Source organism: Meriones unguiculatus, chromosome 18, assembly GCF_030254825.1.
Source record: "Meriones unguiculatus strain TT.TT164.6M chromosome 18, Bangor_MerUng_6.1, whole genome shotgun sequence".
NCBI lineage: Eukaryota > Metazoa > Chordata > Mammalia > Rodentia > Muridae > Meriones > Meriones unguiculatus.
In genome coordinates, this window is record NC_083365.1 from 63058138 (window position 1) to 63085316 (window position 27179).

At 38.4% G+C, this 27179-nt stretch overlaps 1 protein-coding gene across 1 annotated transcript in view; it reads right to left on the bottom strand.

Annotated features, from left to right (window-relative positions):
• Nucleotides 1–374: 374 nt before the first annotated feature.
• LOC110565027 (contactin-associated protein like 5-1-like) overlaps nt 375–27179 on the bottom strand; it is a 703043-nt gene continuing 676238 nt past the window's right edge. The window contains exons 21-24 of the mRNA XM_060371632.1: nt 23706–23790; nt 18905–19123; nt 9930–10001; nt 375–7520 (exon numbers count right to left, since the gene is read on the bottom strand). Coding sequence (XP_060227615.1) covers nt 7324–7520; nt 9930–10001; nt 18905–19123; nt 23706–23790 — 573 coding nt within the window. The 3' untranslated portion in view covers nt 375–7323. The remainder of the gene's footprint in view (nt 7521–9929; nt 10002–18904; nt 19124–23705; nt 23791–27179) is intronic.

Genomic DNA, 27179 nt, shown 5'->3' on the forward strand with positions numbered 1-27179 from the left:
AACTTCCACTTCACAAAGTATAGGTGCTTTAAGTTGACATTAAGAAGGAGGTCAACAGGTCTATAGTTATCTTCTGAGATGCTGAAGTCAGGATGGTTCAAGAACGTTTTTATACCAAATCAGTGAGCTTTCTCACACACACTTTTCTGCCTTTTGTGCAGTTTGATATTAGGCACTTAAATATAAGAGAACCCAAGACAGTACTTTGAACTACAGTGAAATCAATAAACCTAGAGAGTAGGAGTTATGTATTTTTCTGTGGGTCATGTTGGTTAGAAGTTAATGATCTAAGGAATCAAAGTGGGCACTGAGGGATTAATTACTTGACTCCTCATTAATCAAAAAACAACACAGTAAGACATATTTGTGTTCCACACAAAATGATACAAATTCTCTCTTTATTAAATATACAGTATTTACATGCTTTATTCTGTACAGCAAAAAACATAGAAAAAAAAGAAATCTAAGGCTAACGTTATCTTTCTCCATACATTGCATTAAGACATGTTATATGGTCTACAAAACCTGCTTGGAATGAGGCAACATCACATGTGACTAGGGATTCTGTTACAGGAACAAAAGTGATAGTATCTGAAGAAACAAGAAGTCTATAGTTAATCCCAAAGGGGATGGACTGCTTTGACTCTGTTGTGCTTTTATCAAAAGAAAGCCTGATATATATATATATATATATATATATATATATATATATATATATATATATTGGGGAAAGGTCCTTTTATACTTTGTTATTTATTTCTAAATGTACTCTCCCTGATCTCTTATTTTTCCAAAGAAAGTCCTGACCATGCCTGAAAAACTCTAATTTCTCACCTGAAATGAACATGGTAATTCTTTGTTTTAGGGACTCAGGAATTTCATGAACCAAATGTGAACTGTTGTCTATTTCATAAGGTATAAATAGAATGTGCCATGTGTCTTCATTTTTCTATACTCTGCTTTCCTGCCATAGGCTAGCTGGCAGTGAGAAGTGAGTATAAAAGACAATATAGGTTATTGGGCATCCTGCCTATTGCCAAGTACAAGAGAAAAATTATTGGAATTAATCCTCACCATATATGAAATCCTTCCCATCATACAATTACACTACTTTAAGCATACTGCAGTTATTTACTTTTTTTTTTGAAAGAGTATTTTAGGCAGGACAAGATTACCCTCCTTGGTACTGCCATTCAAAGAGAAGAGATTATGCTAGTATTTCCTGTATCTCCTTTGGCATATGGCTGACTATAATGTGAAAATATAACTAGTGAGAGGCCCACTCATTTCATCCTATAAAGTCACAATGAAAACGGTGAGGCCATTCAAGGAGGTTTCAGGGTGACAGAAGGCCTGTTTTGCATACCCAGTATCCTTTTTTCCTTGCGATTTACTGCTGGTATCTGAAGCATAGCACAATATAACGCTAATGAAATTATGACCAGGCTGTAATTAATGGTACACATCAGTTTTGTCATAACTCAGGACTAGCCTCTTAATTTTAATCAGCCACTTGATGGAAGCTTTACTTGTGTACTGAGGAGCATCAAGCTAAGAGTGTTCACTAAGGTCAGGTGGTAGCTTTCTGATGTACACACTGTAGGGGATGGAGTGGTGACATGCCTTTCTATCATTATGCATGCCAATGGATGTCATGAACAAGGAAGGGGAAAGAAAGACCAACTGACTCCAATATTTTTCTGATGTCCATCTATGGAGTATTCGATTAAGGGCAGTGGACCTGAGGATCTTGATCATAGTTTATTTTACTTAAAGCTAACATTAGGGTGCTCACCCTGAGCAGATAAAATAATTGTAGTTATAATTCTAAAATATCCCTGGACTATATTAGTGAAACAGAAAGCTTGAAAATCAGTGGGGTAGGGTGAAAGTACTGTGCAAAGATGAGTGAAACATTTCTCACACAGGGCCTCTTCCCTAAGGTTAGGAGCCAGGGAAATGGTGAATGTAGACAGCATTACTTCATGGTGGAAGCTTTGGCTCTTGGCCCTTATCTGTTTTCTAATACCCTTTCCCTCCTTGACAAGATTCCATCAAGTCTGTTCTAACACAAAAGCCCACTGTTATTTAAGCCTTTCTCATGTTCACTTAACCACTTTGTAGACTACAAATATGACAAATGACAGAGGACTAATTTATAAAGTACTCTGTTTCACTACAAAATATGCTTCTTCCTCTTCCCCAGAGTATCTTAGAGTAAAATAAAAGTGAGGTAAATCACTTAAAATAGCAAAAACAATCACTAGCATCTTGTCTGAGGCATTTAAAGAACTTATAACACAAAGTGGTGATAATTCTATCCTTACAAACTAGGCATGGATAGTTTCCTGGATACTGTTTGAGGAGCAACCCTATTAACTTTTATTTTGTGTGCATGAGTGTATGTGTTGTACATTCTCCCACTTTAGGTGGGTCAACTATTTAGGATTTGTGAGCACAGAGCTGAGAAAGAATGACAAACATTTTAAAAACAAATGACTTGAGGAAGACTTTGGGTAAGAACAGAGAAATTGAGAAAGCCCCAAGAATAGGCACATAGCAGTGATTTAGATAAACTGTGAGTCTTCTATAACAACATTTCTAATCTGTGTGAGAGACGTGAAACAACACTCAGTCATCCATCAAGAACTGAAGCACATTTGCACTAGCCTGTACAACCCTTCCATTAACTCCATTGTCATTTGTAGGTACAACATCTCATGTTTATTTATTTAGTTGAAATGTAGCCTGTAGGACAGTTGAAGGGCAAGCATACACAAGCAATGGTTTCATAAATGAGTGGCAGTACTATGTAGGTGCCCAGGAGCCTCTGGCCAGACTGCTGTTGCAAAAAGGTTGATGGATTGTAGCTCTCAGGAATTCAAAAGAAGTGAAGCAGTTGGTAGACAAACAAACTAGACAACAGTTCTACAGATTTGTGCCCATGTCCATAGATTCCATGGGGATATTATGAATGCATCTTCTTAATACAAGTCTCTTAGTTGTGATGATTTGGTATAGAGAGAGAAGGGCTGAGAGAAGGGTTGGAAATATTTATGTAGGACACATAACTATGACCCAATTAGGATGGACAGCATATCAATAAATTATTCACTCAATAGATAATTTCTAGTCCTCAGAGACTGCCTTAAATATAGTCAACTGGTTCATTAGGGCAGAGTGGGGAGAGAGAAAAATTGTCAGACTATCAACCAGCTTAAAGGAGATCTAAGTATAAGTGAATGTCCACCGAAGCAGAAGGGGGCAGAAGTAGAGGCTATTTTTTTTTTCTGCTTCCAGTCTCCAGATGGGTCTGCCATATGCAGAGAAATACATTTGGAATGCCTTAAGTAGAAATGACACAAGAACATAGAAAATTTAGCATCATTTCAAATGTATCTGATATAGGCAGAGACAATGCTCCACACCTTGGCAAAGTGAGATGGTTCTCTCTGAGTTTGAGGCCAGCCTTGTTTATAATAGAGCCCCAGACTAGCCAGGGCTATCTACTGAATGCTGTCTACAGAAATTGTGGTTAATATAAGGACCATTGTTCTTTCTTTGTCCAAAGCATACATTTACCACCTTCTACAGAATTTTTTCTGCATGGGAAACAAAGCAATCATCTCTGGTAGAATAAATAAATAAGACTGAAAATTTTAAGAATTAGCCACAAATTTGTTGGCTTCTAGATGTCTATGCAAATTAACTGTGTACAGTCCTTGCTCTCTGCTACTTGTGCTGTGTGTACACTTCTGTTGTTGTAAGATCTGCTGATATGGTTGCAATTTAAAGTCCACAAGGACAATAAATATTTGGATAACCAATTCCAACAGTATTCTGGAGTCATGGACATTTCATTTAGTCTTATGACTAAATACAAGTATGAGAACCACATACTTATTTAACCCTGGTCCTGCTTCTGCTATGATGTGGTAGTTGTGATTCTGACAAAGGTTCAGAATTAATATGATGTCACTAAAGGGAGGAAATCTGTAAACTATCAGCTCTAGACCTTTTCAAATGAACACAAGCTAATCTATTTCTGAAAGAGACAGCCAGAAAACAAAACAAAACAAAATATCAGTTTTACTAGCTTAAATTTAGAGAAACCACAGCAACCTACCCTATATATGGGTAGAATTATACAGCTGGTGCTAAAAGTCTTACAGGGTAAGGAAACATACATTTGCTTGGATTAATAGATTTTTTCTTTGTAGAAATATCTGTGTAATAGTCCCTTAGCATGAGATATTTCACAGATTCTTTTTTGTGTTACTGTAAAGGGACCATATTCCACAAATTCTTTATGTAAACAGCAGGTGTAAATACCTGAGTATTAAATAACTGGTGGCACCATGAAACCCCTAACACTGGCTCCTGTATCTAGCTGTGTTGGAAATCAGTTTAGGAGGATGTAGATTACTAGCTTTTTACCTGTTGTATAGTGGGGTTTGTGAGGAAATTCTGATTTAGTCCTAAGACTACTTGCAATAGTGCACCACCTTGGCATGCACCCACCATTTTGTCTACATGCCCAGTGTCCTAGACTGAACATCCTGAATATCCAGGGATGAAGCCTATAGCATGTTGCTATGTAGACAGCAGAGACTGGCTTCACACATTTCCCTACATGACTATCAGTAAGTGTGTATTACTGGATGAGGAAACAGCGTAGAGTCAGTAGGCTTCTAACTCCCTTTCTATCAACATCATGACACATAATACAGTAGTAGCTTCTGTGGATTCCAGTAACAAAATATCCCAGTGTGATTATTCTTCCTTTACCTGTCATTTCATTACTAGTGGTGCTTAGGGTTAAACATCATTTCTGATGTCAAAGGAATATGCATCCAAGCCAAAGGGTGATTTATACAGCCTTTTTAGAGTCAGAAAATTCAAAAGTAGAAACTGGAGAACAGTGAAGTCAGAGCAGGGGAAAATAGACTCTCAATAACTCTTATTTTATTAGATTATAATTTCTCTTATTAAAGATAGAAAATTAAAGCAGCATCTTTGATAGAATTGCTTTAAATTCACTAACAAAAGGATAACAACATTTTAAAAGAGGGAGAGGATAGGTAAGAATTCATAGAATATATTAAGAAAAAACATATTTAGGACAAAAACTCATAGTTGTGAACTGTGCCACACTCAATCCTTTTCTCTGTAGCTTTGCAAGGGACAAAAAGCTCCAAGTTGGAAACTGGATGAAGCCAGTGAGAGATTCACTATGAACCTTCTTGTCCAGGGCAGTGCTGGACAGTCAGAGGTAGGATACTTAATAAGAAGATGAATAGCCTACTGACTGTCAAGTGCCTTCTTGGCAAATCATGTCTGCCATGCAAAGGAAATTGGCTAGTACTTCTTTCTTAAATGGGTCTTAGTTCTAGCATTTTCTAAGGCCTGAAGTGTTTGGTTGATTTCTCCCTTGTCTTTTCTTCACAGGGGTCCAAGAGTAGAGTTAAGAAATTTGTTACTATAAAATGACTAACAATACCCACCATCAACAAATTCAAGATGCCTCTTTGAATGAATTGTATGCTCTGCTCCCAACAGAAGACAAAGCCTGAGATGCTTTACTACCTTATTTAGACATATAAATCAAGTGTATGAGGCAGCTTTGTGTACATTGGGGAAGGTACAGACTGGAAAATGTGATGTAGTTCATAAACTAAGGGCTCCTCTGAAATCCTCTGAGCTAGAGGTGACCACACTCAACAGCTGGTCCCTTGTCTCTTGGGAGACAGCTCAGTTGCTAGAGTGAACTCATTGCATGTGTTTTAGAATGTGAATCCTACTAACCTGCATATTCTTTCCTTACTGGATTTTTCTGGAATGGATGGATAGGGATACATAAACTTGATACTTCTCATTTTTTGATGCAGGTATTTTCTTTTTTCTTCCAGTTTTCCTGCAAGTTGAGTTAAGATGGCCTCAGACTTTTCATGGACCCAATTTAGACTTTTATTTGAATTCTGTTTACACAGTCACAATACACACATGTGTATACTTCTGTGCTTCAGTATAGCAACCATGGGAATATCAGAGCTAACATGTTCTAGTTTAGTAAATTAGAAAAGGCAGTTGTAAAGTTGTAGGAGCAGCTACTTCCTCACACCTTTCTTGAAGCCTCTTGGTTTCAGGGCACTATATTTATGCCTCAAAAAAGAATGACAAAAGAGCAAAGTAACTGCTCACTTATCAATTACTCTAGTACTGAGACTCTACAAAAAGGATGATGACTAAAGTCAGGAGGCTACTTATGGCGTGGACATTAAACTAACATAAATAAACATCTCTAGTTGTTTGGACATTGCCCCTTAAACACATAGGGCCCAAGAGTCTCCTTTGGCCTTGGATCCCCCAGCTTGGTGTTATAACCTAGGCCCTCCTCTTTGTTATCACAGATGCATTAAAGGCTGCCATCTCAGGCAGAACCGCAGCCTCTCTCAACTCAGCTGTCAAGGGAGCCAAGCTTCCCACCCCCTCATGGAGCCAGAGTCTTCTATCTATTTAAGCCCTAATTGAAGAAAGGCTACAGGCAGGACCAATGCTGCCTTGTCAGAGGTCACACACTAGCTAGGCACATTACTCTTTCAGCTGTGCCTTAGGAAAGAATGTTTTGGATAGTTTTCCAATATTTGCTTTACAAACACACACACACACACACACACACACAGTCTGTCACCTTTGCTTTTTTTTTGTGTGTGTGTGTGGCATAATGTCTCCTAACCTCCCTCCTTTCTCACAGGAGACCTAAAAGAACCAATGTTGTTTTCTCTGGGTAGATTTACTTTCCCTCATACCTGCCTGCTCTATTAGGCTCCAGGATAAACTCATCACTTAAAGGATGACTGACTGTCTTTGTCACATACACATACCTTCTTCTCCCCTCAAGCTATAACATCCAACAACATGGTGCTGGGAAGGTACAATTGTTAAACATAGATACCACAGAGCTCTAGTCTGATGGAAGCAGACAAGACCAAGCGCCTGAGAAACTAAGCAGTGACATTTAGAAACTGGACTACAAACATGGGATGTGCATGTGTGCACACAGCTCTTCCTTGTTTACAACAGTAAAGACTGTATCTCCAGTGCTGATTGTCACAGTGACACATATGTCAGTGAACCACAGTAGCCACAGCTGTCTGATCTCCTGAGCTGGGTCAAGGAAATCAGTGCTCTCAGTGGATGTATGTGTGTTCCAGAAAATTAATGGCAAACAAGAGAAAGAGAATGACAAAATTAAAAGAAAAGAGAAGAGAAAAATAGTGGGTAAATGCCACTCTGGAGAGTACCAGGTGACACTCTGGTGGTTCAAATGAAGAAATCCTGGTTGCACTCACTGTCTCTGTTTTGCAAGTCAATTTCATTTCTGAAGGAACTGCCCAAGTTCTCTGGGTATTCCTTCTCCTTCATCTGATTGGTAAGGTGTGACTGCTTATGCTGATAGAGGAAGCGGGTCATGATTCCGATGACACAAAAAATGATAAATGTCACCACTGCTATGATGCCTGTAGGGAAAATAGGAGGAAAGAGAAGAAAATTGTCAGTGAAAAAAATTCAGTTCTGACAATGGCAATTTTGCAGGAAAAGAAGCAACAGAGCTAACACACAAATACAAATCTACTCTGTATCCAGAAATAAAGACCTCCACAGAAGCCCTTGTTCTTCCATTTCCACAAGACCTACCGCAAGCGCAGTATTGAAAGAGAAAGGATGTACACTGTAGAAGCTTATGATGGTGATCAAAGAATAAATATGGGGTAAGAACAACAAAGGATTTGCATGGTTCCTGAGTTACATTTTGTTCTGTTGCTAGGGATCAAACCCAGATTTCACAGATTTTTAAATACACCAAGTCTTGCCAAGGATTCCTTCGTCTAAATGCCACCCCTATCTCTCTCTATCTGTTTCTTTCCATCTGTCTCTGTGTCTGTCTGTTTCTCTCTATATATCCGTGTGTGTGTGTGTGTGTGTAGGTGGGTGATGCCATTGCACTTGAGTTAATAACAAAAGACAACTTTCAGGAATCTGTTCTTCTCTTCCTCTTTGATTTAAGGCAAAGTCTCTCCTGCTACCTGTTGTTTCAATATCCTGAGCTACATAGAGAAACCTTATTTGGAAATAAATGAACAAAAATCAAGCAGGTAAGTAACAAACAACATATACACAGATTTAATAATTAACAGCAATAAGACACTCAAGTTTTGATCATCAAAAATTATTTCATTTCTGATAAAGTATGTATGTTTATATAGTTCACATTGTCTAAGTTGTCTAACTTGTGAGAAAAGTGTCTATTTTAGTAACTTGTTGCTGGTCATTGCTCAGCCTTGCCAAGAAGTCCTTGGTCTAAATGCTGCTACCTATGTGAATAATACCAGAAAATGGACCTACTTCCCACCAAAATTTTTTAACAGTTTTGGCAATATCTAAGACCACTTATATTTGTCAATGATTCTAAACTCATTTTTTTAACATATTTTCTTAATATTTTTAAACAAGGCAAAATAAAATATCAAAGTTGATAGTCTAGTCTGGGTAGCAATGAATGCCTCTGAAGTATGAATTATAGCTTTAAAATGTGGCAGAGGTTGCTTCTTTTCTACAGCTGATTAGATGAGGTTGTTGCCAGATGGAAGCTGGACAGGCTTCTCAGCACAGCCCGTGTGGCTTTGATACTCGTCCACTCTCAGAGAGAGACTCGAACGTGCTTGCCAGTGAGCACAGAACACCAGAACCCAGGCTTTCCTTATCATATGAAAACTTACAGGAACAGAAAGAACTATAAACTTCTCTATGAAGTTCACTGATTTCAAAGTAATATCAAGTTCAGTCCTCTTCCCTGGAGAAGGCATTCAGCTCACATGGGTGTTTTAAGGACTTCCCTGAAGAAAGGTTGTGGTTCCTCTCTCAGAGATGCTACTGTGGTGGAGTCCTTCCATTCCTATTCTTTCCTTAGGAACTGGCTTCTATGCTGCTACCACTGCCTTCTTTCCTATCAACTCCCTACTCTGCTCATTCTAGAAAGGAGTAACTGTATTTCTCACCCTGTATCTCTATAGTTAATACAGGTCCAACTCACAGCCAGAGCTAATTAAATAGAAGTGAAGTGAATGACTCCTGTTAACTTTTAAAGAACTCCATCTGGTGTGGATTCATTCATTCCAGCTGTCAGAGTGTAGGGGTCAGATACCTGCTACATTTCTGAGTCATCAATGAAAATAGATTTTTATATCTCTGCATCTTACATAAAGCCAATCTTGGGAGACATTCCATGTTGTAATACCCAGATGAGAACATCAAACTACTGCTGGCATTAGACTGGCTGAGAGAGAATAAAGGGAGTGTTAGGGTGAGGCCAACAGACAGCTCAAGAACAGTAAAGGAAGTAAAGGTGGTGGGGGTGAGCAATAAGCAGAGTAGGAAGGCTGGATATCCAGAACCAGATGGACTGCTGGATTTGGAACTTCAGTCATGTAGGCTTCACCCTGCTCGTTAGCTCTAACCCAAATCATTTGTTAAAAGAAAACTGAATATGACTACAGCTCTGTCCATCTGTATGCCCCAATATGACTTCTTTCCACACTTAATTTTATTGGTCTGTTTTGTTTGCACTTTAGAAGTGACAACAGGATGCAATGAACAAAATGCAGCCTGCCTTCTGTGAGTAAATGCTCCAGCTGCTGGTTCAGAGTTCAGCTGCCTGCTGAATTTGAGGCAGAATGAAGCCAATGAGCTCCTGGCACTGGAGGAGGGTCTGGCATTAATCTTGCACCATGCATAAAGAGGCTAAGGGCTGGACAGAGAGTGCCTGATCTTGGTGTTGGGTTATCATGGGTAAGGAAGGCTTAATATAACTTTCTCCAGAGAAAAGGATGATAGATATCTTTCTATCTCCACTAAAGAAAACAGGTTACCTCCAATGACTGCGGATTCACTTTGGACTGCATTTGTGAGTGGTTCATGCTCGTCTGTCTTCCCAAAGGGATCTAGAAAGAAGAAGAAACAAAAACTTAAACTTGACACTTCACTCAGCTATAGGAAAGGAATATGCAATTTACATCTATGAAATCTAACAGTATTCCTATAATGAGGTGTGAACTAGCATTTTGAAAGGAACCTAAGTAAATAGCATTTAAATGAAGAAGTAACATTACAAAACTCATTCTATGGGGCCACAGTCACCTTGATATCTAAATCACACAAAAACCAACAAAGAAAGAGAATCTCAGACTAATCTCTCTTATGAACATTGACACAAGAATACTTGGAAACTGAATCCAAGAACACATCAAGGTATCATCCATCCACCACAACCAAATAGGCTTCATCTCACTCATATAGGGATGGTTCAATATAGGGAAATCAATCAATGTAATCCACCAAATAAACAAACTGAAAAAAAAAGCACATGATCATCTCCTTAGATGCTGAAGAAGAATTTGACAAAGTCCAACATCCCTTCCTGTTCAAAGTTTTGGAGAGATCAGGGATATAAAGCACATATCTAAACATAATAAAGACAATATACAAAAAAAAAAAACCCTATAGCTAACATCAAACTAAATGGACAGAAATTTAAATTAGTACCAATGAAATCAAGGACAAGGCAAGAATGCCCACTCTCTCCATATCTCTTCAACATAGTATTTGAAGTCAAAGCCATAACAATAAGAAAACTAACAGAGATTAAGTGGATGCAAATCAGAAAGCATGAAGTCAAGTATCACTATTTAAAGATATGATAGTATACATGAGTGACTCCAAAATTTCTACCAGAGAACTCCTACAGCTGATTAACACCTTCAGCAAAAAGGCTTGCTACAAAATTAACCCCCTCCTCCAAAAATGTCAGTAGCTCTTCTACATACAAAGGCAAACCAGCTGAGAAAGAAATTAGGGAAGCAACAACACCCTTTACAATAGTCACTAATAACTTAAAGTACCTTGGTATAACTCTAACCAAGTAAGTGAAAGACTTGTATGAAAAAAATCTTCAAGTCTCTGAAGAAAGAAACTGAAGAAGATATCAGAAGATGGAAAGATCTCCCATGCACATGGATCGGTATGATTAACATAGTAAAATTACCTATCCTACTAAAAGCAATCTACAGACTCAATGCAATTCCCATCAAACTATCAGCACAATTATTTATAGACCCTGAAAGGATAGTTCTCAACTTCATATGGAAAACCAAAAATCCCAGAATAACTAAAACCATCCTGTATAATAAAAACTTCTGGTAGTATCTCCATCTCTCTTCTCAAATGGTACTATAGAGCAATGGTAAGAAAAATAGCAGACTAGAGGAACAATGGAATCAAATTAAAGACCCATATATAAACCCACACACCTATGGACAACTGATTTTTGGCAAAGAATGCAAAACCATACATGGAAAAAAAAAAGATAGCGAAGGGGCCTGGTCTAACTGGATATCTACATGTAGAAAAAATGGAAATACATCCATGCCTATCTCCTTGTCCAAAATTCAAGTCCAGGTGGATCAAAGACCTCAACTTAAAACCAGACACACTAAATCTGTTAGAAGAAAAAGTAGAGAAGAGCCTTGAACGCATTGACACTGGAGAAAACTTTCTGGACAGAACCCTGAGAACTCAGGCTCTAAGATCAACAATCAATAAATGGGAGGTCATGAAACTGAATAGCTTCTGTAAAGTAAATGACATGGTCAACAGAACAAAATGACAGCCTACATACTAGGAAAAGATTTTCACCAACCATACATCTGACAGAGGGCTGGAATTCAGAATATATAAAGAACTCAATAAATTAAACACCAACAAACCAAATAATCCAATTAAAAATGGGGTACATAGATAAACAGAGAATTCTTAACAGAGCAATATCAAATGGCAGAGAAATACTTAAAGAAATGTTCAACATCCTTAGTCATCAGGAAAATGCAAATCAAAACAACTCAAGTGACAACATATGCTGGAGAGGTTGTGGAGAAAGGGAAACCCTACTCATTGCTGCTGGGAATGTAAACTAGTACAACCACTTTGGAAATCAATCTGGCACTTTCTAAAAAAAAAAAAAAAATGGGAGGAGTGCTATCTCAAGACCCAGCTAAACCACTCTTGGACATATATCTGAAAGATGCTCCACCATCCTATAAGGACATTTGCTCAACTATGTTGATAGGAGCTTTATTCATAACAGCCAGAATCTGGAAACAAACTGGCTGTCCCTCAATTGAAGAATGGATACAGAAATTGTGATACATTTACACAACAGAATACTAATAAGTTATTAAAAACAAGGAATTCATGAAATTTGTAGGCAAATGGATGGAACTAGAAAAGATCATCCTGAGTGAGGTAACCCAGAAACAGAAAGACATGCATGGTGTATACTCACTTATAAGTGGAAATAACCATACTAAAATCTATAGACCTAAAGAAGCTAAACAAGGAGGACCCTAGGAAAGATGCTTAATTCTCATTCAAAAGGGAAAAGAGGGTAAACTCCAGAAGCAGAATAATAAATGGAACAACACTGGAGCCTAACTCAGATGTCCTCTGAAAGACTCCACTCATCAGGGGATTGAAGCAGATGCAGAGACTCACAGCCAAACTTTGAACAGAGAGCAGGGAGTCTTATGGAAGAAGAGGAATATCAAAGGACCTGGAGGGGACTGGAGCCACAAAAGGACAGCAAAAAAGCCAAAAAATGTTGGGCCCGGGAGGGGGGGTACTCCAGAGACTGATGCCTTAACCAAAGACCATTCATGGAAAGGACCTAGACCCCATATACAGATATAGCCCATAGACAATTTAGTCTCCATGTGGGTTCCCTAAGAAGTTCAGGTTCTCTGACCAGAACTTGGTTGCCTGCTCCTTGACTACTTCTCTCTGTTGGGGCAACCTAGACAGCCCACAGAGGAAGAGGATGTAGGCTGTTTTGATGGGACCTGATAAGCTAGGTTCAGACAGTAGGGGAGGAAGACTTCTCCTATTGGTGGACTAGGGAAGAGTTATAAGGGAGGAAGAGGAAAGGAGGGTAGGACCAGGAGGATATGAGAAAGGGAGCTAAAACTGGGATAGAAAGTAAATAAATTGTTGTTAATAATAATAATAACCAAATTCATAATTTTTACATCAAGTATATTTTCATAGTGTATGACAATGATCCAGTTGCATGATTTGCTTGCAGCTGGCTTTCCACAAGCCACTCATGAAGAGATTCCTTTCTTCTAGTGCTTGCCAAACATGGTCTGACCACACATGCCTGAGCTCTCTAATCCATTGTCTTTATTTCTGTTTTTACAACAGTATTATATAATTTTGATTATTATGTTTTCTCAATATAATGTGAAATTAGAAACTGTGATCCTACAGCTATAATTCTATAATTCTATGATCATTTTAGTATTACTCACAATAGCCAAGATGTAGAACCAATTTAAGTATTAATTAAAGACTGAAGAAAGAAATCGTGCTCCTAAACAAATAGACAACACACATACACAGACACACACGCGTACTCATGCACAGACAGACATATATATATATGTATATGTATGTGTATGTATATATATATTGTATACACACACACAAACACACAAATACATAAATGCACTTAAAAATACATACTGGTATATTACTCAACCATAAGAAATTGAACTCTTCATTTAAAAAGAATGTGAATAAAACCAATATTATATCAATTGGAAGAAATCAGCCATAATAAAAAAGAAAGTATGATTTCACTCATATTGATAATCTAAAAAAGAAAGAAACAACAACACCAAAAAACCTAACAGTGGAATATAGTGATACGTGTCAGTAGTTTGGGCTTTGTTAATTAAACAATATGAACTTTATCATGAGTAAACAAAGTCACAAAACAAACAAATATGTTTTTATGATCCAATGTTCTCATCCAACATACAAGTACCCACAGTATAAATACGTAAAATGATTTATGTGCAGGATATTCATTATGTATTTTTGTTTATTTATATGCATATTTATTTATGTGTATGTGTGAATGATAAATGCGTGTAGATAGATATATTATCCCTTGTAGGCCAGTCCTAAGGCCTGAGATTCATTTCTGGTATTTTCTTTAACCATTTTTTGTGGTGCTTTTTGAGACTATATCTCTGACGGAACCTGGAGCTCACCAATTCAGAGAGGCTGAGCGGCCAAGCAGCCCCAAGTCTCCCTTGTCTTTGCCCCAGCATTGGGTTCCAAGTGCTCACTGCCACATCTGGCCTTTTATGTCCTGAAAAGTGTAACTTGTGTCCTCATAATTATACAACAAACATTTTTTATGTGGTCAGTTACACTTTCTGAAGAATATCATTTATTGCTTAAAAATGTTAAAGTTGGAGTAACCTGTAAGAACTGTTGAGTTTATTTTCATGCCTGAAATACAAAGAATAAATTCTCCCAAGATCACTCAAGCCATCATATCTTGATAATTTAGACCTATGTTTTATTGCATTTATTAACAAAACAGAAAAGGGTATGTCCATACCTCCTGTTTTCCAGCAAAAACAACAACAAAAATGTTGTTACTGTACACTATTATCCATCAAAGAGCCTGAAAAGAACCAGCAATGTTCTTCTTCGGTCTAATTTTAGAAATTTTGAGTCTCACACTTGATGGAGCCTGAAAGCACGTTGCTTCTGAGATGTTCCACAGGTGTTTTGATTCCACAAAGATTTGAGAATTACTCAAGCACAACCCTCTTTTTATGAAGAGGGAGAGGATCACTTTTAGCAATTGTGTTTGCTAAAATGAACTTTAGGTTAAATATTTTGTTCAGAATGTATCAGATGTTGAAGGCTCTCATGAATACATTTGGGGCTCCGGGTATGATGTTTGTGTGCACAGGTCAAAGTTAGTGCATCCTTCACTGACACTCAATTCTCAAATTAATCTTGTCCCCTGACTCAAGTTTCTTGTCTGTATTTTTTTTCTTTTATTTTTTCTTTTTTATTTTTTTTATCAGTTACATTTTATTAACTCTGTATCCCAGCCGTGTCCCGATCCCTCATTCCCTCCCAGTCCCTCCCTCCCTCATCTCCACTGTGCCCCTTTCCAAGTCCACTGATAGGGGGGACCTCCTCCCCATTCATCTGATCCTGTTTTATCAGGTATCTTCAGGACTGGTTGCAAAGCCCTCCTCTGTGGCCTAACAGGACTGCTCCTCCCTTCAGGGGTGGGGAGACCAAAGAGCCAGTCATTGAGTTCCTGTTAGAAATAGTCCCTGTTCCCCTCACTTTGGGAGACCAATTGGTTACTGAGCTACCACAGACTACATCTGAGTGGAGGTTCTAGGTTATATCCATACATGGTCCTTGGTTGAATGTCAGTCTCAGAAAAGACCCTGTGCCCAGATATATTTGGTCCTTGTGGAGCTCCTATCCTTTGCCCATCAGACTAACTCCCCTTCTTTCTTATGATTCCCTGTACTCTGCCAAAGGTTTGGTCATGAGTCTTTGCTTTCAAAACTTTGCTAGTTAGAGTCTTTCAGATGCGCTCAGTAGACTCCTGTCATACGTTCAATGCACATCCCATCTGTCTTTCTAAACGAGGATTGATCATCTTACCCCATGTCCGCTCAATTGATTATCTTGTTTAGGTGTATAGATTTCATTATGTTTATCATATCTTATAGGTCTATATAAGTGAGTATATCCCTTAAAGATGGAGCTGGTTTCTGCCTTCCACCTTCCCGATGGTGAGTGCTCTCTGTCACGAACAACTCCACATTTGGCTAAGGCCGAGGATCTGGCTTGCTTCCATGTATGTGGACCTATCTGCATTGCCCCCGTGGCACGCCTGGGTTGGCTACCCAGAGGCTATTTAAGCTGTGGGCTGGCTTTCCCCGGGGTCCGAGGATTGTTCAATGTTCCTGAATAAACTGCATTGAAAAAAAAAAAAAAATAAGTGAGTATATCCCATGTTTGTCTTTCTCCTTCTGGGATATTTCACTCAGAATGATCTTTTCTAGATCCCACCATTTGCCTGCAAATTTCATGATTTCCTCCTTTTTGATTGCTGAGTAGTTTCCATTGTATAAAAAGACCACAATTTCTGTACCCATTCCACCGTTGATGGACATCTGGGTTGTTTCCAGGTTCTGGCTATTACAAATAGAGCTGCTATAAACATGGTTGAGCAAGTGTCCTTTTTGTGTACTTGAACAAACTTTGGGTATATACCTAGCAGTGGTATAGCTGGGTCTGGAGGAAGCACTATTCCTATTTGTCTTAGAAAGCGCCAGATAGTTTTCCAGAGTGGTTGTACCAGTTTACATTCCCACCAGCAGTGGAGGAGGGTTCCCCTTTCTCCACAACCTCTCCAGCATGTGTTATCGCTTGAGTTTTTCATCTTGGCCATTCTGATGGGTGTAAGGTGATATCTCAAGGTCATTTTGATTTGCATTTCCCTGATGGCTAATGAGGATGAGCATTTCTTTAAGTGTTTTTCTGCCATTCGATATTCCTCTGTCGAGAATTCTCTGTTTAGCTCTGTTCCCCATTTTTTTAATTGGATTACTTGGTTTGCTGCTTTTCAGCTTCTTTAGTTCTTTGTATATACTGGATATTAGTCCTCTGTCAGATAAAGGGTTAGTGAAGATTCTTTCCCAATCTGTAGGCAGTCGTTTTGTTTTGATGACGGTATCCTTTGCTTTACAGAAACTTTTCAATTTCATGAGGTCCCATTTATTGATTGTTGCTCTTAGAGCCTGTGCTGTTGGTGTTCTGTTCAGGAAGTTGTCTCCTGTGCCAAGGAGTTCTAGGCTGTTCCCCACTTTTTTTTCCAATTGATTTAGGGTATCTGGTTTTATGTTGAGGTCCTTGATCCACTTTGACTTTAGTTTTGTGCAGGGTGATAAATATGGATCTATTTTCATTTTTCTGCATGTAGACATCCAGTTGGTCCAGCACCATTTGTTGAAGATGCTGTCTTTTTTCCATTGAATGGAATTGGCTTCTTTGTCGAATATCGAGTATTCATAGGTGTGTGGATTCATTTCTGGGTCTTCTATGCGGTTCCATTGATCCTCCTTTCTGTTTCTATGCCAATACCATGCAGTTTTTATTACTGTTGCCCTGTAGTACAGCTTGAGATCAGGAATGGAGATACCTCCAGATGATCTGTTGTCGTACAGGATCGTTTTGGAGATTCTGGGTTTTTTGTTTCTCCATATGAAGCTGAGAATCTTTTTTTCAAGGTCTGTAAAGAATTGAGTTGGTATTTTGATGGGAATTGCATTGAATCTGTAGATTGCTTTTGGCAGTATGGCCATTTTCACAATGTTAATCCTACCAATCCATGAGCACGGGAGATCTTTCCATCTTCTGATATCTTCTTCGATTTCTTTCTTCAGAGACTTGAAGTTTTTCTCAAACAGGTCTTTCACTTGCTTGGTTAGAGTCACACCAAGGTACTTTATGTTATTAGTGGCTATTGTGAAGGGTGTTGTTTACCTAATTTCTTTCTCAGCCTTTTTGTCTTTGGTATATAGGAGGGCTTCTGATTTTTTTTTGAGTTGATTTTGTATCCTGCCACTTTGCTGAAGGTGTTTATCAGCTGAAGGAGTTCTCTGGTTTAATTTTTGGGGTCGCTCATGTATACTATCGTATCATCTGCAAATAGTGACACTTTGACCTCTTCCTTTCCGATTTGTTTCCCCTTGATCTCCTTTAGTTGTCTTATTGCTCTGGTTAGGACTTCAAGTACTATGTTGAAGAGATATGGGGACAATGGACAGCCTTGTCTTGTCCCTGATTTCAGTGGGATTGATTTAAGTTTCTCTCCATTGAGTTTGATGTTAGCTATAGGCTTGCTGTATATTGCCTTTACTATGTTTAAGTATGTGCCTTGTATCCCTGATCTCTCCAAGACTTTAAACGTGAATGGGTGTTGGACTTTGTCAAATGCTTTTTCGGCATCTAAGGAGATGACCATGTGGTTTTTCTCCTTCAGTTTACAACAAACATTTTAGACACCAGACCTTCTCTCTAGGCCCTTCAAACTGATTTAATGAAAACAATGATTTTATAAAACGTACAAAGTATCACACCTCATGCTTTATATGTCTATAGTTTTATTAATTCTTCCTCCAAAAATCTACAGCACAATACAAAAGTTAGTGTTATCTAAGTCCCCATTCTCTGTTTACATGCTACCTAAATACTTAAATCCTCATATTAGTTTTCACTTAAACAATAGTGATGCTGAAATGCACATACATATTATGCATATATGCATGATATGTACTATCTAGAACTACCCACTAATTATAACCGTTTATCACCTGAAACTAGAATTATATTAAACATGTCTGTAGTTAATTTTAATTGTTCACCTGTTATTAATTTGCAATCAGATAAATGTACAGTATCTAAATATTGTTAAATTTCATACTTAAAATTTATTATTAATTAAAGTTGTTGGTATTATGGTGCTCATACCCTTCTATTATCTACCTCTATTCACCATTGCTTTTACAGTGGTTAGTGTTATTAGTCAATTTGACAGAATCTAGGATCACCTAGGTGATAGGACTCTGGGAATGCTTGTGGCATTGTTTTGATATCTTAACTGAGGTGAGGAGAGTTGCCCACTGTGGTGGATGCCACTTCCTGGATGGAATACTGAGCTGTACAAATGGACAATGATTCAAATATTGGCATGTATACATCATTCTCTGGCTCCTGATTATTTGTGTGATATGACCAGCTACTTCAAGCTCCTGTCATCTAGATGGACTGGAAACTTGAACTGTGAAGAATAAACTCTTCCTTAATTTGCTTCATTCAGAGTGTTATGTAAATACAGATATAACCCATGAGAAGCCAGTTACCCTTCATAACCACCTATGATCATACGTCTGGGAAGTACCTGATGAAGAATGTACAGTGGTCACTGCATTCACATCAGTGTCCATCAAGGAGCCACAGCTGGATTCTGTCAAGGTCCCTTGGATAGTCACAGGTGCAATGCTGGCATGGCGGAGAGCTGCCTTCAGTGGTGCTATGTGGTTGTATTGGACTGAAGAAAGGCATCCAACAAAACCAAAGGTGTTTGCTCTAGCAACTTCTGGATCCAACCCAAGAGTCTCTGCAATGAATAAAAAGAACTGCAAATCTTAGCTTTTCAAGAGTCTATGTGTGTTCCTTGACTCTTATTGAAAATGGCTGAAATTCCTTTGTTACTTTCTGAATAAAGAAACCACTTACATATCCTTCTTCCTCCTCTTCTCAACTACACACTTACTACAGGTATCAATACATAATTCCATCATCTTTTATAGAAAAGGGCCATGACTCTCCTGCTTTGAAACAAAAATATTTCAGGCTTAAAAATTTTTCATTCATATATTTTATGAACTGTAGAAAGAGTAACATAGCCCTATCATATTCTAAACAAAATCTGGCTATTTGACAGAATTGAATCTTTGTCCCTATCACTATTCATTTATGGATGCTGGTTATCAACAAAAGCAAATTGCAATGCTCTATACAACACCTGATTCAAAATTGTAACAAGAAGAAGTATTAATGAGATGATGGGATTAGAAATGAGAGTGGGTCTCACACAGATGTGTCATGCTTGTTGTCTCAAGGAAGCTGAGTAGACTGAGTGAGTGAATATCTCTACCTGCATCACTTCTCTTCAGCATACCGACTGTGTACTAATTGGGGAGATGGCTTTATCTATGAACATACTGAAATTCCTAGGATATTTCTGAATTTTATAAGATATGGAGATGCCATCATTTATGATTCACAGCAAAATCAAATGTCTTGTTTTCTTTAAGACATCACATTGCAAAGAAACTGTAAGACTAGAAGCTTTAGAGTTCAAAATAGTAGATGCATTGACTCTGAAGAAAATGGCTTTCATAGAAGAGAATAAGCAGTTTCTGGCTAAAATGAAATGTAAAATCCTCCAGGGTTTTGTAGCCTCTGTGGCAAGAGAAAACATTGGTCTAGGAATTGTAAGTCCAAAAGAGATATGCAAGGTAACCTCTTGCCATTGGGAGACAAATGAAGAAGACTGTCAGTTCAGTGGCCCATGACAATGAAAGCCATCTTCCTTTGCTCAGCCAGGAGGTACTAGCTAGGAAGAAGATAAAAAACTAATTATTGCTGATCTAATGCATGCTACTGAAGATAGTAGTGCTTTGGATTTTGCCAAAGATACATCTCTTACACTGTCTCCAAACATTGAATATTACAAGATAACCACTGTTATTTGTGGTCCTTTAGTTTCAGGAACAGTAGGAATAATCATGGTAAGAAGTGTATTAACTTCCCAAGGATTTATTTTACATTTAGATATCATAGATGTAAATAGCAAGGAAGAAATAAAAATTATGGTGATTGTAAAAATGGAGATGAAAATTAATGCACGGTATACAGTTGTTCAGCTGTTACTATTTCTTTACATGAAGGGCAAAGCCACTCCAGTACACAGAAAAAGGACTTTTGGGATTATTGGAAAATATGTGTTCTGTTAAACAGTGGTTAACAATCAAAGATCCAAATTAATGGTACAAATGAATGGTGTTGAAATAGAAGATTTGGTGTATGTAGGAGTTGAGGTCAGTATACTTTTCCAAAGCTCTTGGAATCCAGATTGGTCACTTCAGAAGGTTTATACACCGTTTATGAGAATTGCTAAATTATCACAAATAAGACAGTGACAAACAGATTAAATGTGTCGAACCAGAAGGGCAAACAGGGAAGTTGAGACCCTATGTGTCTGACAACCCGTAAATTTATGGGGAAGGTATCATTTACAACAATGTGCTACTCAAATTAATATTCCTGCAACTGCAGGGATTGCAAATGAGAATATTAGGGATGAAATTGTAGATGCTCCTGAGGAAGGTATTCATCAAGAACATCACAAGCTGTGTCCTTTGTTCAAACACAGGACATCACAGGAACTGAGTTTTCAAATATATATTAGGGGCCACTGCTGAAATACCAACAGCCTTTTCCATGAAATGGATATCAAACAGACCTGTGTGGCAAGAGCAGTGGCCCATAGTGAAAGAAAAATTGCAAACACCTGAACAACTCATACAAGAGCAACTGGAGCCTCAACATATATAAGAGTCTACCAGCCCATGTAATTCCACTGTGTGTGTTGTAAAAAAAAAAAAAATAATAATATAAGGAAAATGGAGGATGATAGCATATTTGAGAGTAATGAATAGAGTAATTCAACCATTTGGTCCTTTACACCCTTTACCTTCTTTATTACCTAGGTCATGGTCTGTAATAATAATTTACTTGAATGATTGCTTTTTCAGAATACCTTTTGAGCAGGATAGGGAAAGGTTTGCTTTCTCAGTACCTAGTCTGAACAATAGTGATCCAATGGAGAGCTACCACTGGAGAGTGTTGCCACAGGGAATGTTAAATAGTCCAACTTTAGGTCAATATTTTGTGTAACAGCAGTTAGCAATAATTCAGATGCAATTTCTTCAGTCTATCATATATCATAACATGGATGGTATTTTGTTGGTCCATTCTGATGCAGATACTTTAGAGAAAATGTTTAAGGAAACACAAAAAATTCTGCTAATTTGGGGGTTACAGATTGCTCTAGAAATATACAAAGAGGATATTTATTTAGTTATTTGGGTTATAAAATCAGTTAACAAAAAGTTTGACCACAAAAGGTACAGATCCACATGGATCAAGTGCAAACTCATAGCTATTTTCAAAAACTAATGGGAGGTATTAACTGGCTGAGGCAATTGAATATACAATTGAATTGAATAATTATGGGTTAAATAATTTGTTTCAAACATTACAAGGAGATTCAAACTTTAAGCAGTCCAAGATGGCCAATAGCTGAAGCAGAAAAAGAATTAACTTTTGTATAACAAAGACTGCAAGATGTATATGTGGATTAAATTGATCCTAAACTTGATTATATTTTGGTCATTTTGTCTTCAACCAATTCTCCTACAGCGTGTATTATGCAAAGAGAAGACAATATTAGGAATGGATTTTCTTAGCACATAAACAAAATAGTAAAATTGAAGACATATAGAAAATATTTCTGCATTATAATTATAAAAGTTAGAATAAGACTACAACAATCATCAGTAATAGACTCATCTGGAATTGTGGTATCTGTCACTACAACATTGAGATCATGTCATCATGGATGATCAATGAAGATTGGGAAAGACCTTGCAGTAACTACTTGGGAGTTAATTAATAATGAATATCCTAAAAGTAAACATAATTCAGTTTATAAAAATAATCAATTGGCTTCGTCTAGCACTGTAAAAAGAACATAAATTCCAGAGGCACCAACATTCTATTTTGATGCAAACAGGATGGAAATGGCAGCCTGTAAGCCGGAAAAAAATAGGAGGGTTATCAAAAGTTCATATACCTCAGTTCAAAAATCAGAGTTGTATTCAATCCTTATAGTATTATTAGATTTTTTTGAATCATTTAATATAATTACTGATTCTTAATATGAAGAAAGTTGTTTTGCATGTAGAGGCTACTGAATTTGTTCCTGATAACTCAGAAGGAACTTCATTATTTATTCGAGAACAACAGACCATCTGAAGCAGATAATATCCATTAGATGTTATTTATATTCATCTCATACAGGGTTGCCAAATCCATTGGCACAAAGAAATTAGCCAATTACTAATAGGCAATGTGTTAGAACACTCCAAATTTCATTAGAAACATCATGTTAATGGGATAGGTTTAAAAAATAAAATTTCAACCACTTGGTAACAAGACAAAGAAATAATAATAATAATACAAATGTTCTACATGTTCCCTTTATAACCAAATTCTGTTACCTGCTGCTAGTAACCCTAGGAGTACCAAGCAAAATCAAATCTGGCACATGGATGTTTTTCATTTTGAAGAATTTGGAAAACAAAAGCATATACACCATACCACTGACATATGCTCAGGGTTTCAATGAGCAACTGCTTTAATTCTATGAAGGCTCATTGTTTATTACTAGAAATAATGGCAATTATGTGAGTACATGAGACATCAGTTTTGGAAAGATATCTGTATGCTTTGTCACTTGAGTTTACAGAGAGAAATGTTCCAGAGAACTTCTTGGGGCCATCCAATTGAGTCTTGAAGCTTTCACCGACTTTGTGTTGCTGCTTAATGTTAACCTTTGGGTGGGACTGCTGGTATCCTGACAAGTGAGTTTGGTAATCCCCTAAAGACTCATGGATCATAATCATCAGGAAGGCGCTAAAAGAGTTCTATAGCCTTTCCCATATTAATCTCCTAACTAAGGTGTGGGTGATGGTAGTGGTGAGGTGTTGGAACCCTAAATAAAGTAGGTTTAGTGGATTTAAGACTACAGTAAATTTTAAATTAACATGTTATTTTATTTTATTATTTGATTACTTTACTTTCTCCCTGGATTACTAATAATTAGCAAACAGAAATAATTCCCACAAATAACCAACCATTACCCATGAAATAACCAATTAATAAAGTAGACATAGCTGCCATTCTTCACCATTGCTATATATGTATCTTTGTATATACTGTTTCAAAATCTATTTCAAGACTACAGATAGGAGCACTGTTCTCAGATGTTTGTCATTGAACACACCAACAGAGACTCCAAATTCATTAATTTTAACAACATCCATTGAGAAGTATAGAACATAAAAACAGACCTGTGACTCTGCCTAGGATGAGTGACCTCAGGATCAGGATCTTGGCTTCTGGGGAGATGTTATAGCTGAAGAGTTGCTGGTCCATCTGCAAGAAAACAAAATAAAGCCATCAACCCAGGTTTTCAGAAGGTGTATAGCAACCCATCTTGTAAACAGCTTACAGTCTCACACAGGGCAGGCTCCTCTCTGGCATTCTCTCTCAAGCTAGATTCTAAATGCCCCACCAGTTGTTCCACAATGCACACAATGCACCCTTTCTTTAGTCCTTATAAATTAAGGGGTTTAATAGGCTTCCATTCCTCTAGAAAGTCTGCAGAGCTATTGTCAGGTATTTATCTTCCCAGTAGAATTTCTCACAAGATTCTTCTCCAAAAACTAGTAAGCAGTGAAGCCCTTCAGGTACCTTAAATGGGAACCAGCAGTGCTGCCTGTGTTTACTTTTTCCGAACCCTCTTGTTCTAACAGCCACCATCATTTAATTTTCCTCCGTGTCCCTGACTTGTGTATCCCTCTCAGGTGTGGACTGTAGGTCTTCCCAGTTGTGAAATGTAGTTAAGAAATACTTGAGGAAAGGCTGCACATATTGCTGCCCCTGACAGCCTAGCTGATCACCTCACACTAGGAGGAAGAGGAGAGGTTACTGTTGGATTCTCAAGGCCTCATGTACTTCTGATTCTGCTGTCTCCCTCTTCTTTCTCATCAATTTATCTCAGTTTTTCTCAATCTAGTCAGCTCCAGTAGATTCTTCCAATCTGTATTATTTGGGGGAAGAGTGGATATTCATGTACACTATTTACAAGTAAGCACACAATTGCAGGTGCCTTCCACTTTTTATCCGAGATAGGATCTGTTTTTCGGCCTAGAAATTCACCAAATAGGCTAGGCTACCTGGCCAGCTGGCTCCCAGGGAATGGTTTGTCTCAACCATCTCTCACACCATTACTAAGATGACAAGTATGTACTGTTCATCTCTCTTCATTGTTATAAGGATTCTGGGATCTGAACTCAAATCCTCATGCTGACAAGGAAAGTGCTTTATCAACTACTTTGTCCTTCAGTCTCCGTTATGAACATCCAAATGATACTATCCTCATCACTTTATAGTACAAAGGCTAGACAGGAATACAGTCAGAAAATGGGCTGAGTGAGTTTGCTCTGCTTGGGGAAAACCAAATGGATCAAGAATAATATCCAATCTTTCCATATACTTCCTTCTTCCATAACTCTCTTTCTACACACTGTAATGATATAATTTAAATGCCATGCACAACAGATCTGGTTTGAAAAGATTAATTATATGGAGGTGGAGAGACAGAGACAGAGAGATAGAGAGAAAGATGGGGAGAGGATGATGACCAGGAAAGCAAAGAGAAACTGAAGCAGAGAGCAGGTGGCAGTGGCAGATTGGTTATATCTCAAGCACCTCACCCAGGTGATGGCATAGGACACAGGCAGTGACATAGGACATTGTCAGGGGTCTAAATGCTCCTGAGGACAGGCCAGTTGAATTGCCTGCACATCAACATACTATTCATCCTTTATTGTTTAATTACAAATGAGGGTTAGGAAGGGGTGGCAAGGAGGGAATGAGGGTGTTGTGTTTGAAAATGGCTGCTTCCTGCTGACTTGGGGGTAAAGACATCTTTGGGAAACCTTAAGGGATTGGGGGTGGAAGAGAAGGCTGGTGATATCCTGATGTCCTGGGAGAGCGGGATGTTTTGACCCGCTTCAGGATCTCTGGCTGGGAGGGAAAGTGTAGGTCTGGCTTGATATATTCTGTGAAGTTAGACTGAAACACCTGTGTGTAGCTGCTTCAGTGCTGCTGTGAATGTGGGGAACCTGGAACTGGCAGAATACTGGAACATACACATACATACATACATACATATATACATATGCAGAAGATGAAGTAAAGTAGGTTAGGAAAATATTTTTTTCTTAGGTGTACATTTTAAACTTTTAGGTCCATGGATTCTTAGGCCCATGGTCTTGGTAGCTGGGGCAGGGAAGAAGAAGTCCCCAAACCAACAAAATGGGATACTACCCTCTAAAATAGGCAATAGTTGGGTCACTTAGGCTGTTGATTGGCAGTTGCCAAGCAACCAATAGGTTGGAAGTTTCTGTGGGGATTGAGCTGACTGGGCCTCTGTGTCTGTGAACGGTGGGCTAGCCCTCATGGGAGCATTTTGACTTCTAGAGGCCAGTCTGCCTACACTCAGAGCATGGCTTGTTGAGGCAGCTATGAGACTAGTCCTTTCTAGCTGTATTTGAAATGGGACCCAGGAAGGACCAAGCAGAAGACCACAACATGGTTAACAATCCATACACCAGCTAACACTGGGGTTAGGGCTTAGCCTGGCTAAGCCTGAAAAGAGTCAGCACAAGGTACCAGGAATTTCCATAGAAGCCAAAAGGTGAGGAGGAAAGCCGAACTCTCTTAGAGGGGACCTCATCTGTATGAAAGGATAGAGACAGACAGGTAGCTTCTGAGTTATAAGAGGAGCAAGAAGATGAATTAGCACATCAGTGCCTAAAGAGAGTGCAGATTCGTAGCTCAAGGTAAGCAGGTGAAGCTTAACATCCTTGGTGGATGTAATAAAGAGCAATCACTGAGCAGGAGAGCATGGTGTAGGTGTCAGCAGGTTGAAAATAGAGCTGAGTGGGGATCCCACTCAAAAACAATGGGATTGCCCTCCACCTGGATTCTCATGGCACCAATGCTATAATATAAAAATGCCACACATAACAGATCTGGTATGAAGAGATCTATTGTATACAGGCAGAGAGAAGAGAGGGAGAGAGAAAGGAAAGAGAGAGTGAGAGCGAACAAGGGAGAGAGGTGGGGGATAGGATACTTAGGGAAGCAGAGAGAGATGAGCAGAGAAAGAGAGATTTGGAGGGAAGGGGAGAGAAATGAAGCAGAGAGCAGGTAGGAGTGGCAAACTGGTTCTATTTCAAGCACCTGGCCCAGGTGATGATATAGGACACAGGTGGTGACATAAGATGTTGTCGGGGACTTAACGGCCCCTGAGAGCAGGCCAGCTGAATTGCTTGCACAACAACATAACACACACTCCCAGAATGACTCTTCAGGAAACTTATATTTATCCTGTAACTTTGGTACAAACTATTACACATAGAATGTGGTTTAATTCTATTTCGTTGATTTTTAATTTGACTATAATGATTTCTCTTTACAGTGCTATGGGACAGATCAGTAGAAAAAGAAATGTCCACCAAAGTGAATAACTCAGTCAAGCCACACATCAGTCTATGTTTCTGGATTTGGGATCCCTGTCTGTGTGTTTAAGTAGCCAGCTTTGTCTACTAGTCCTTGAAAAGGCAACTTTAGCAACCAAATTAACAGAGATGTGAAAACCCAGGAGTGTCAGGGATCTTAGTCGGTGGCTGAGTGCAGTGATAAACACATGTCCTTTCTTCCTGACAGGTGTGCAGCTTCCTGACATGCTTCTT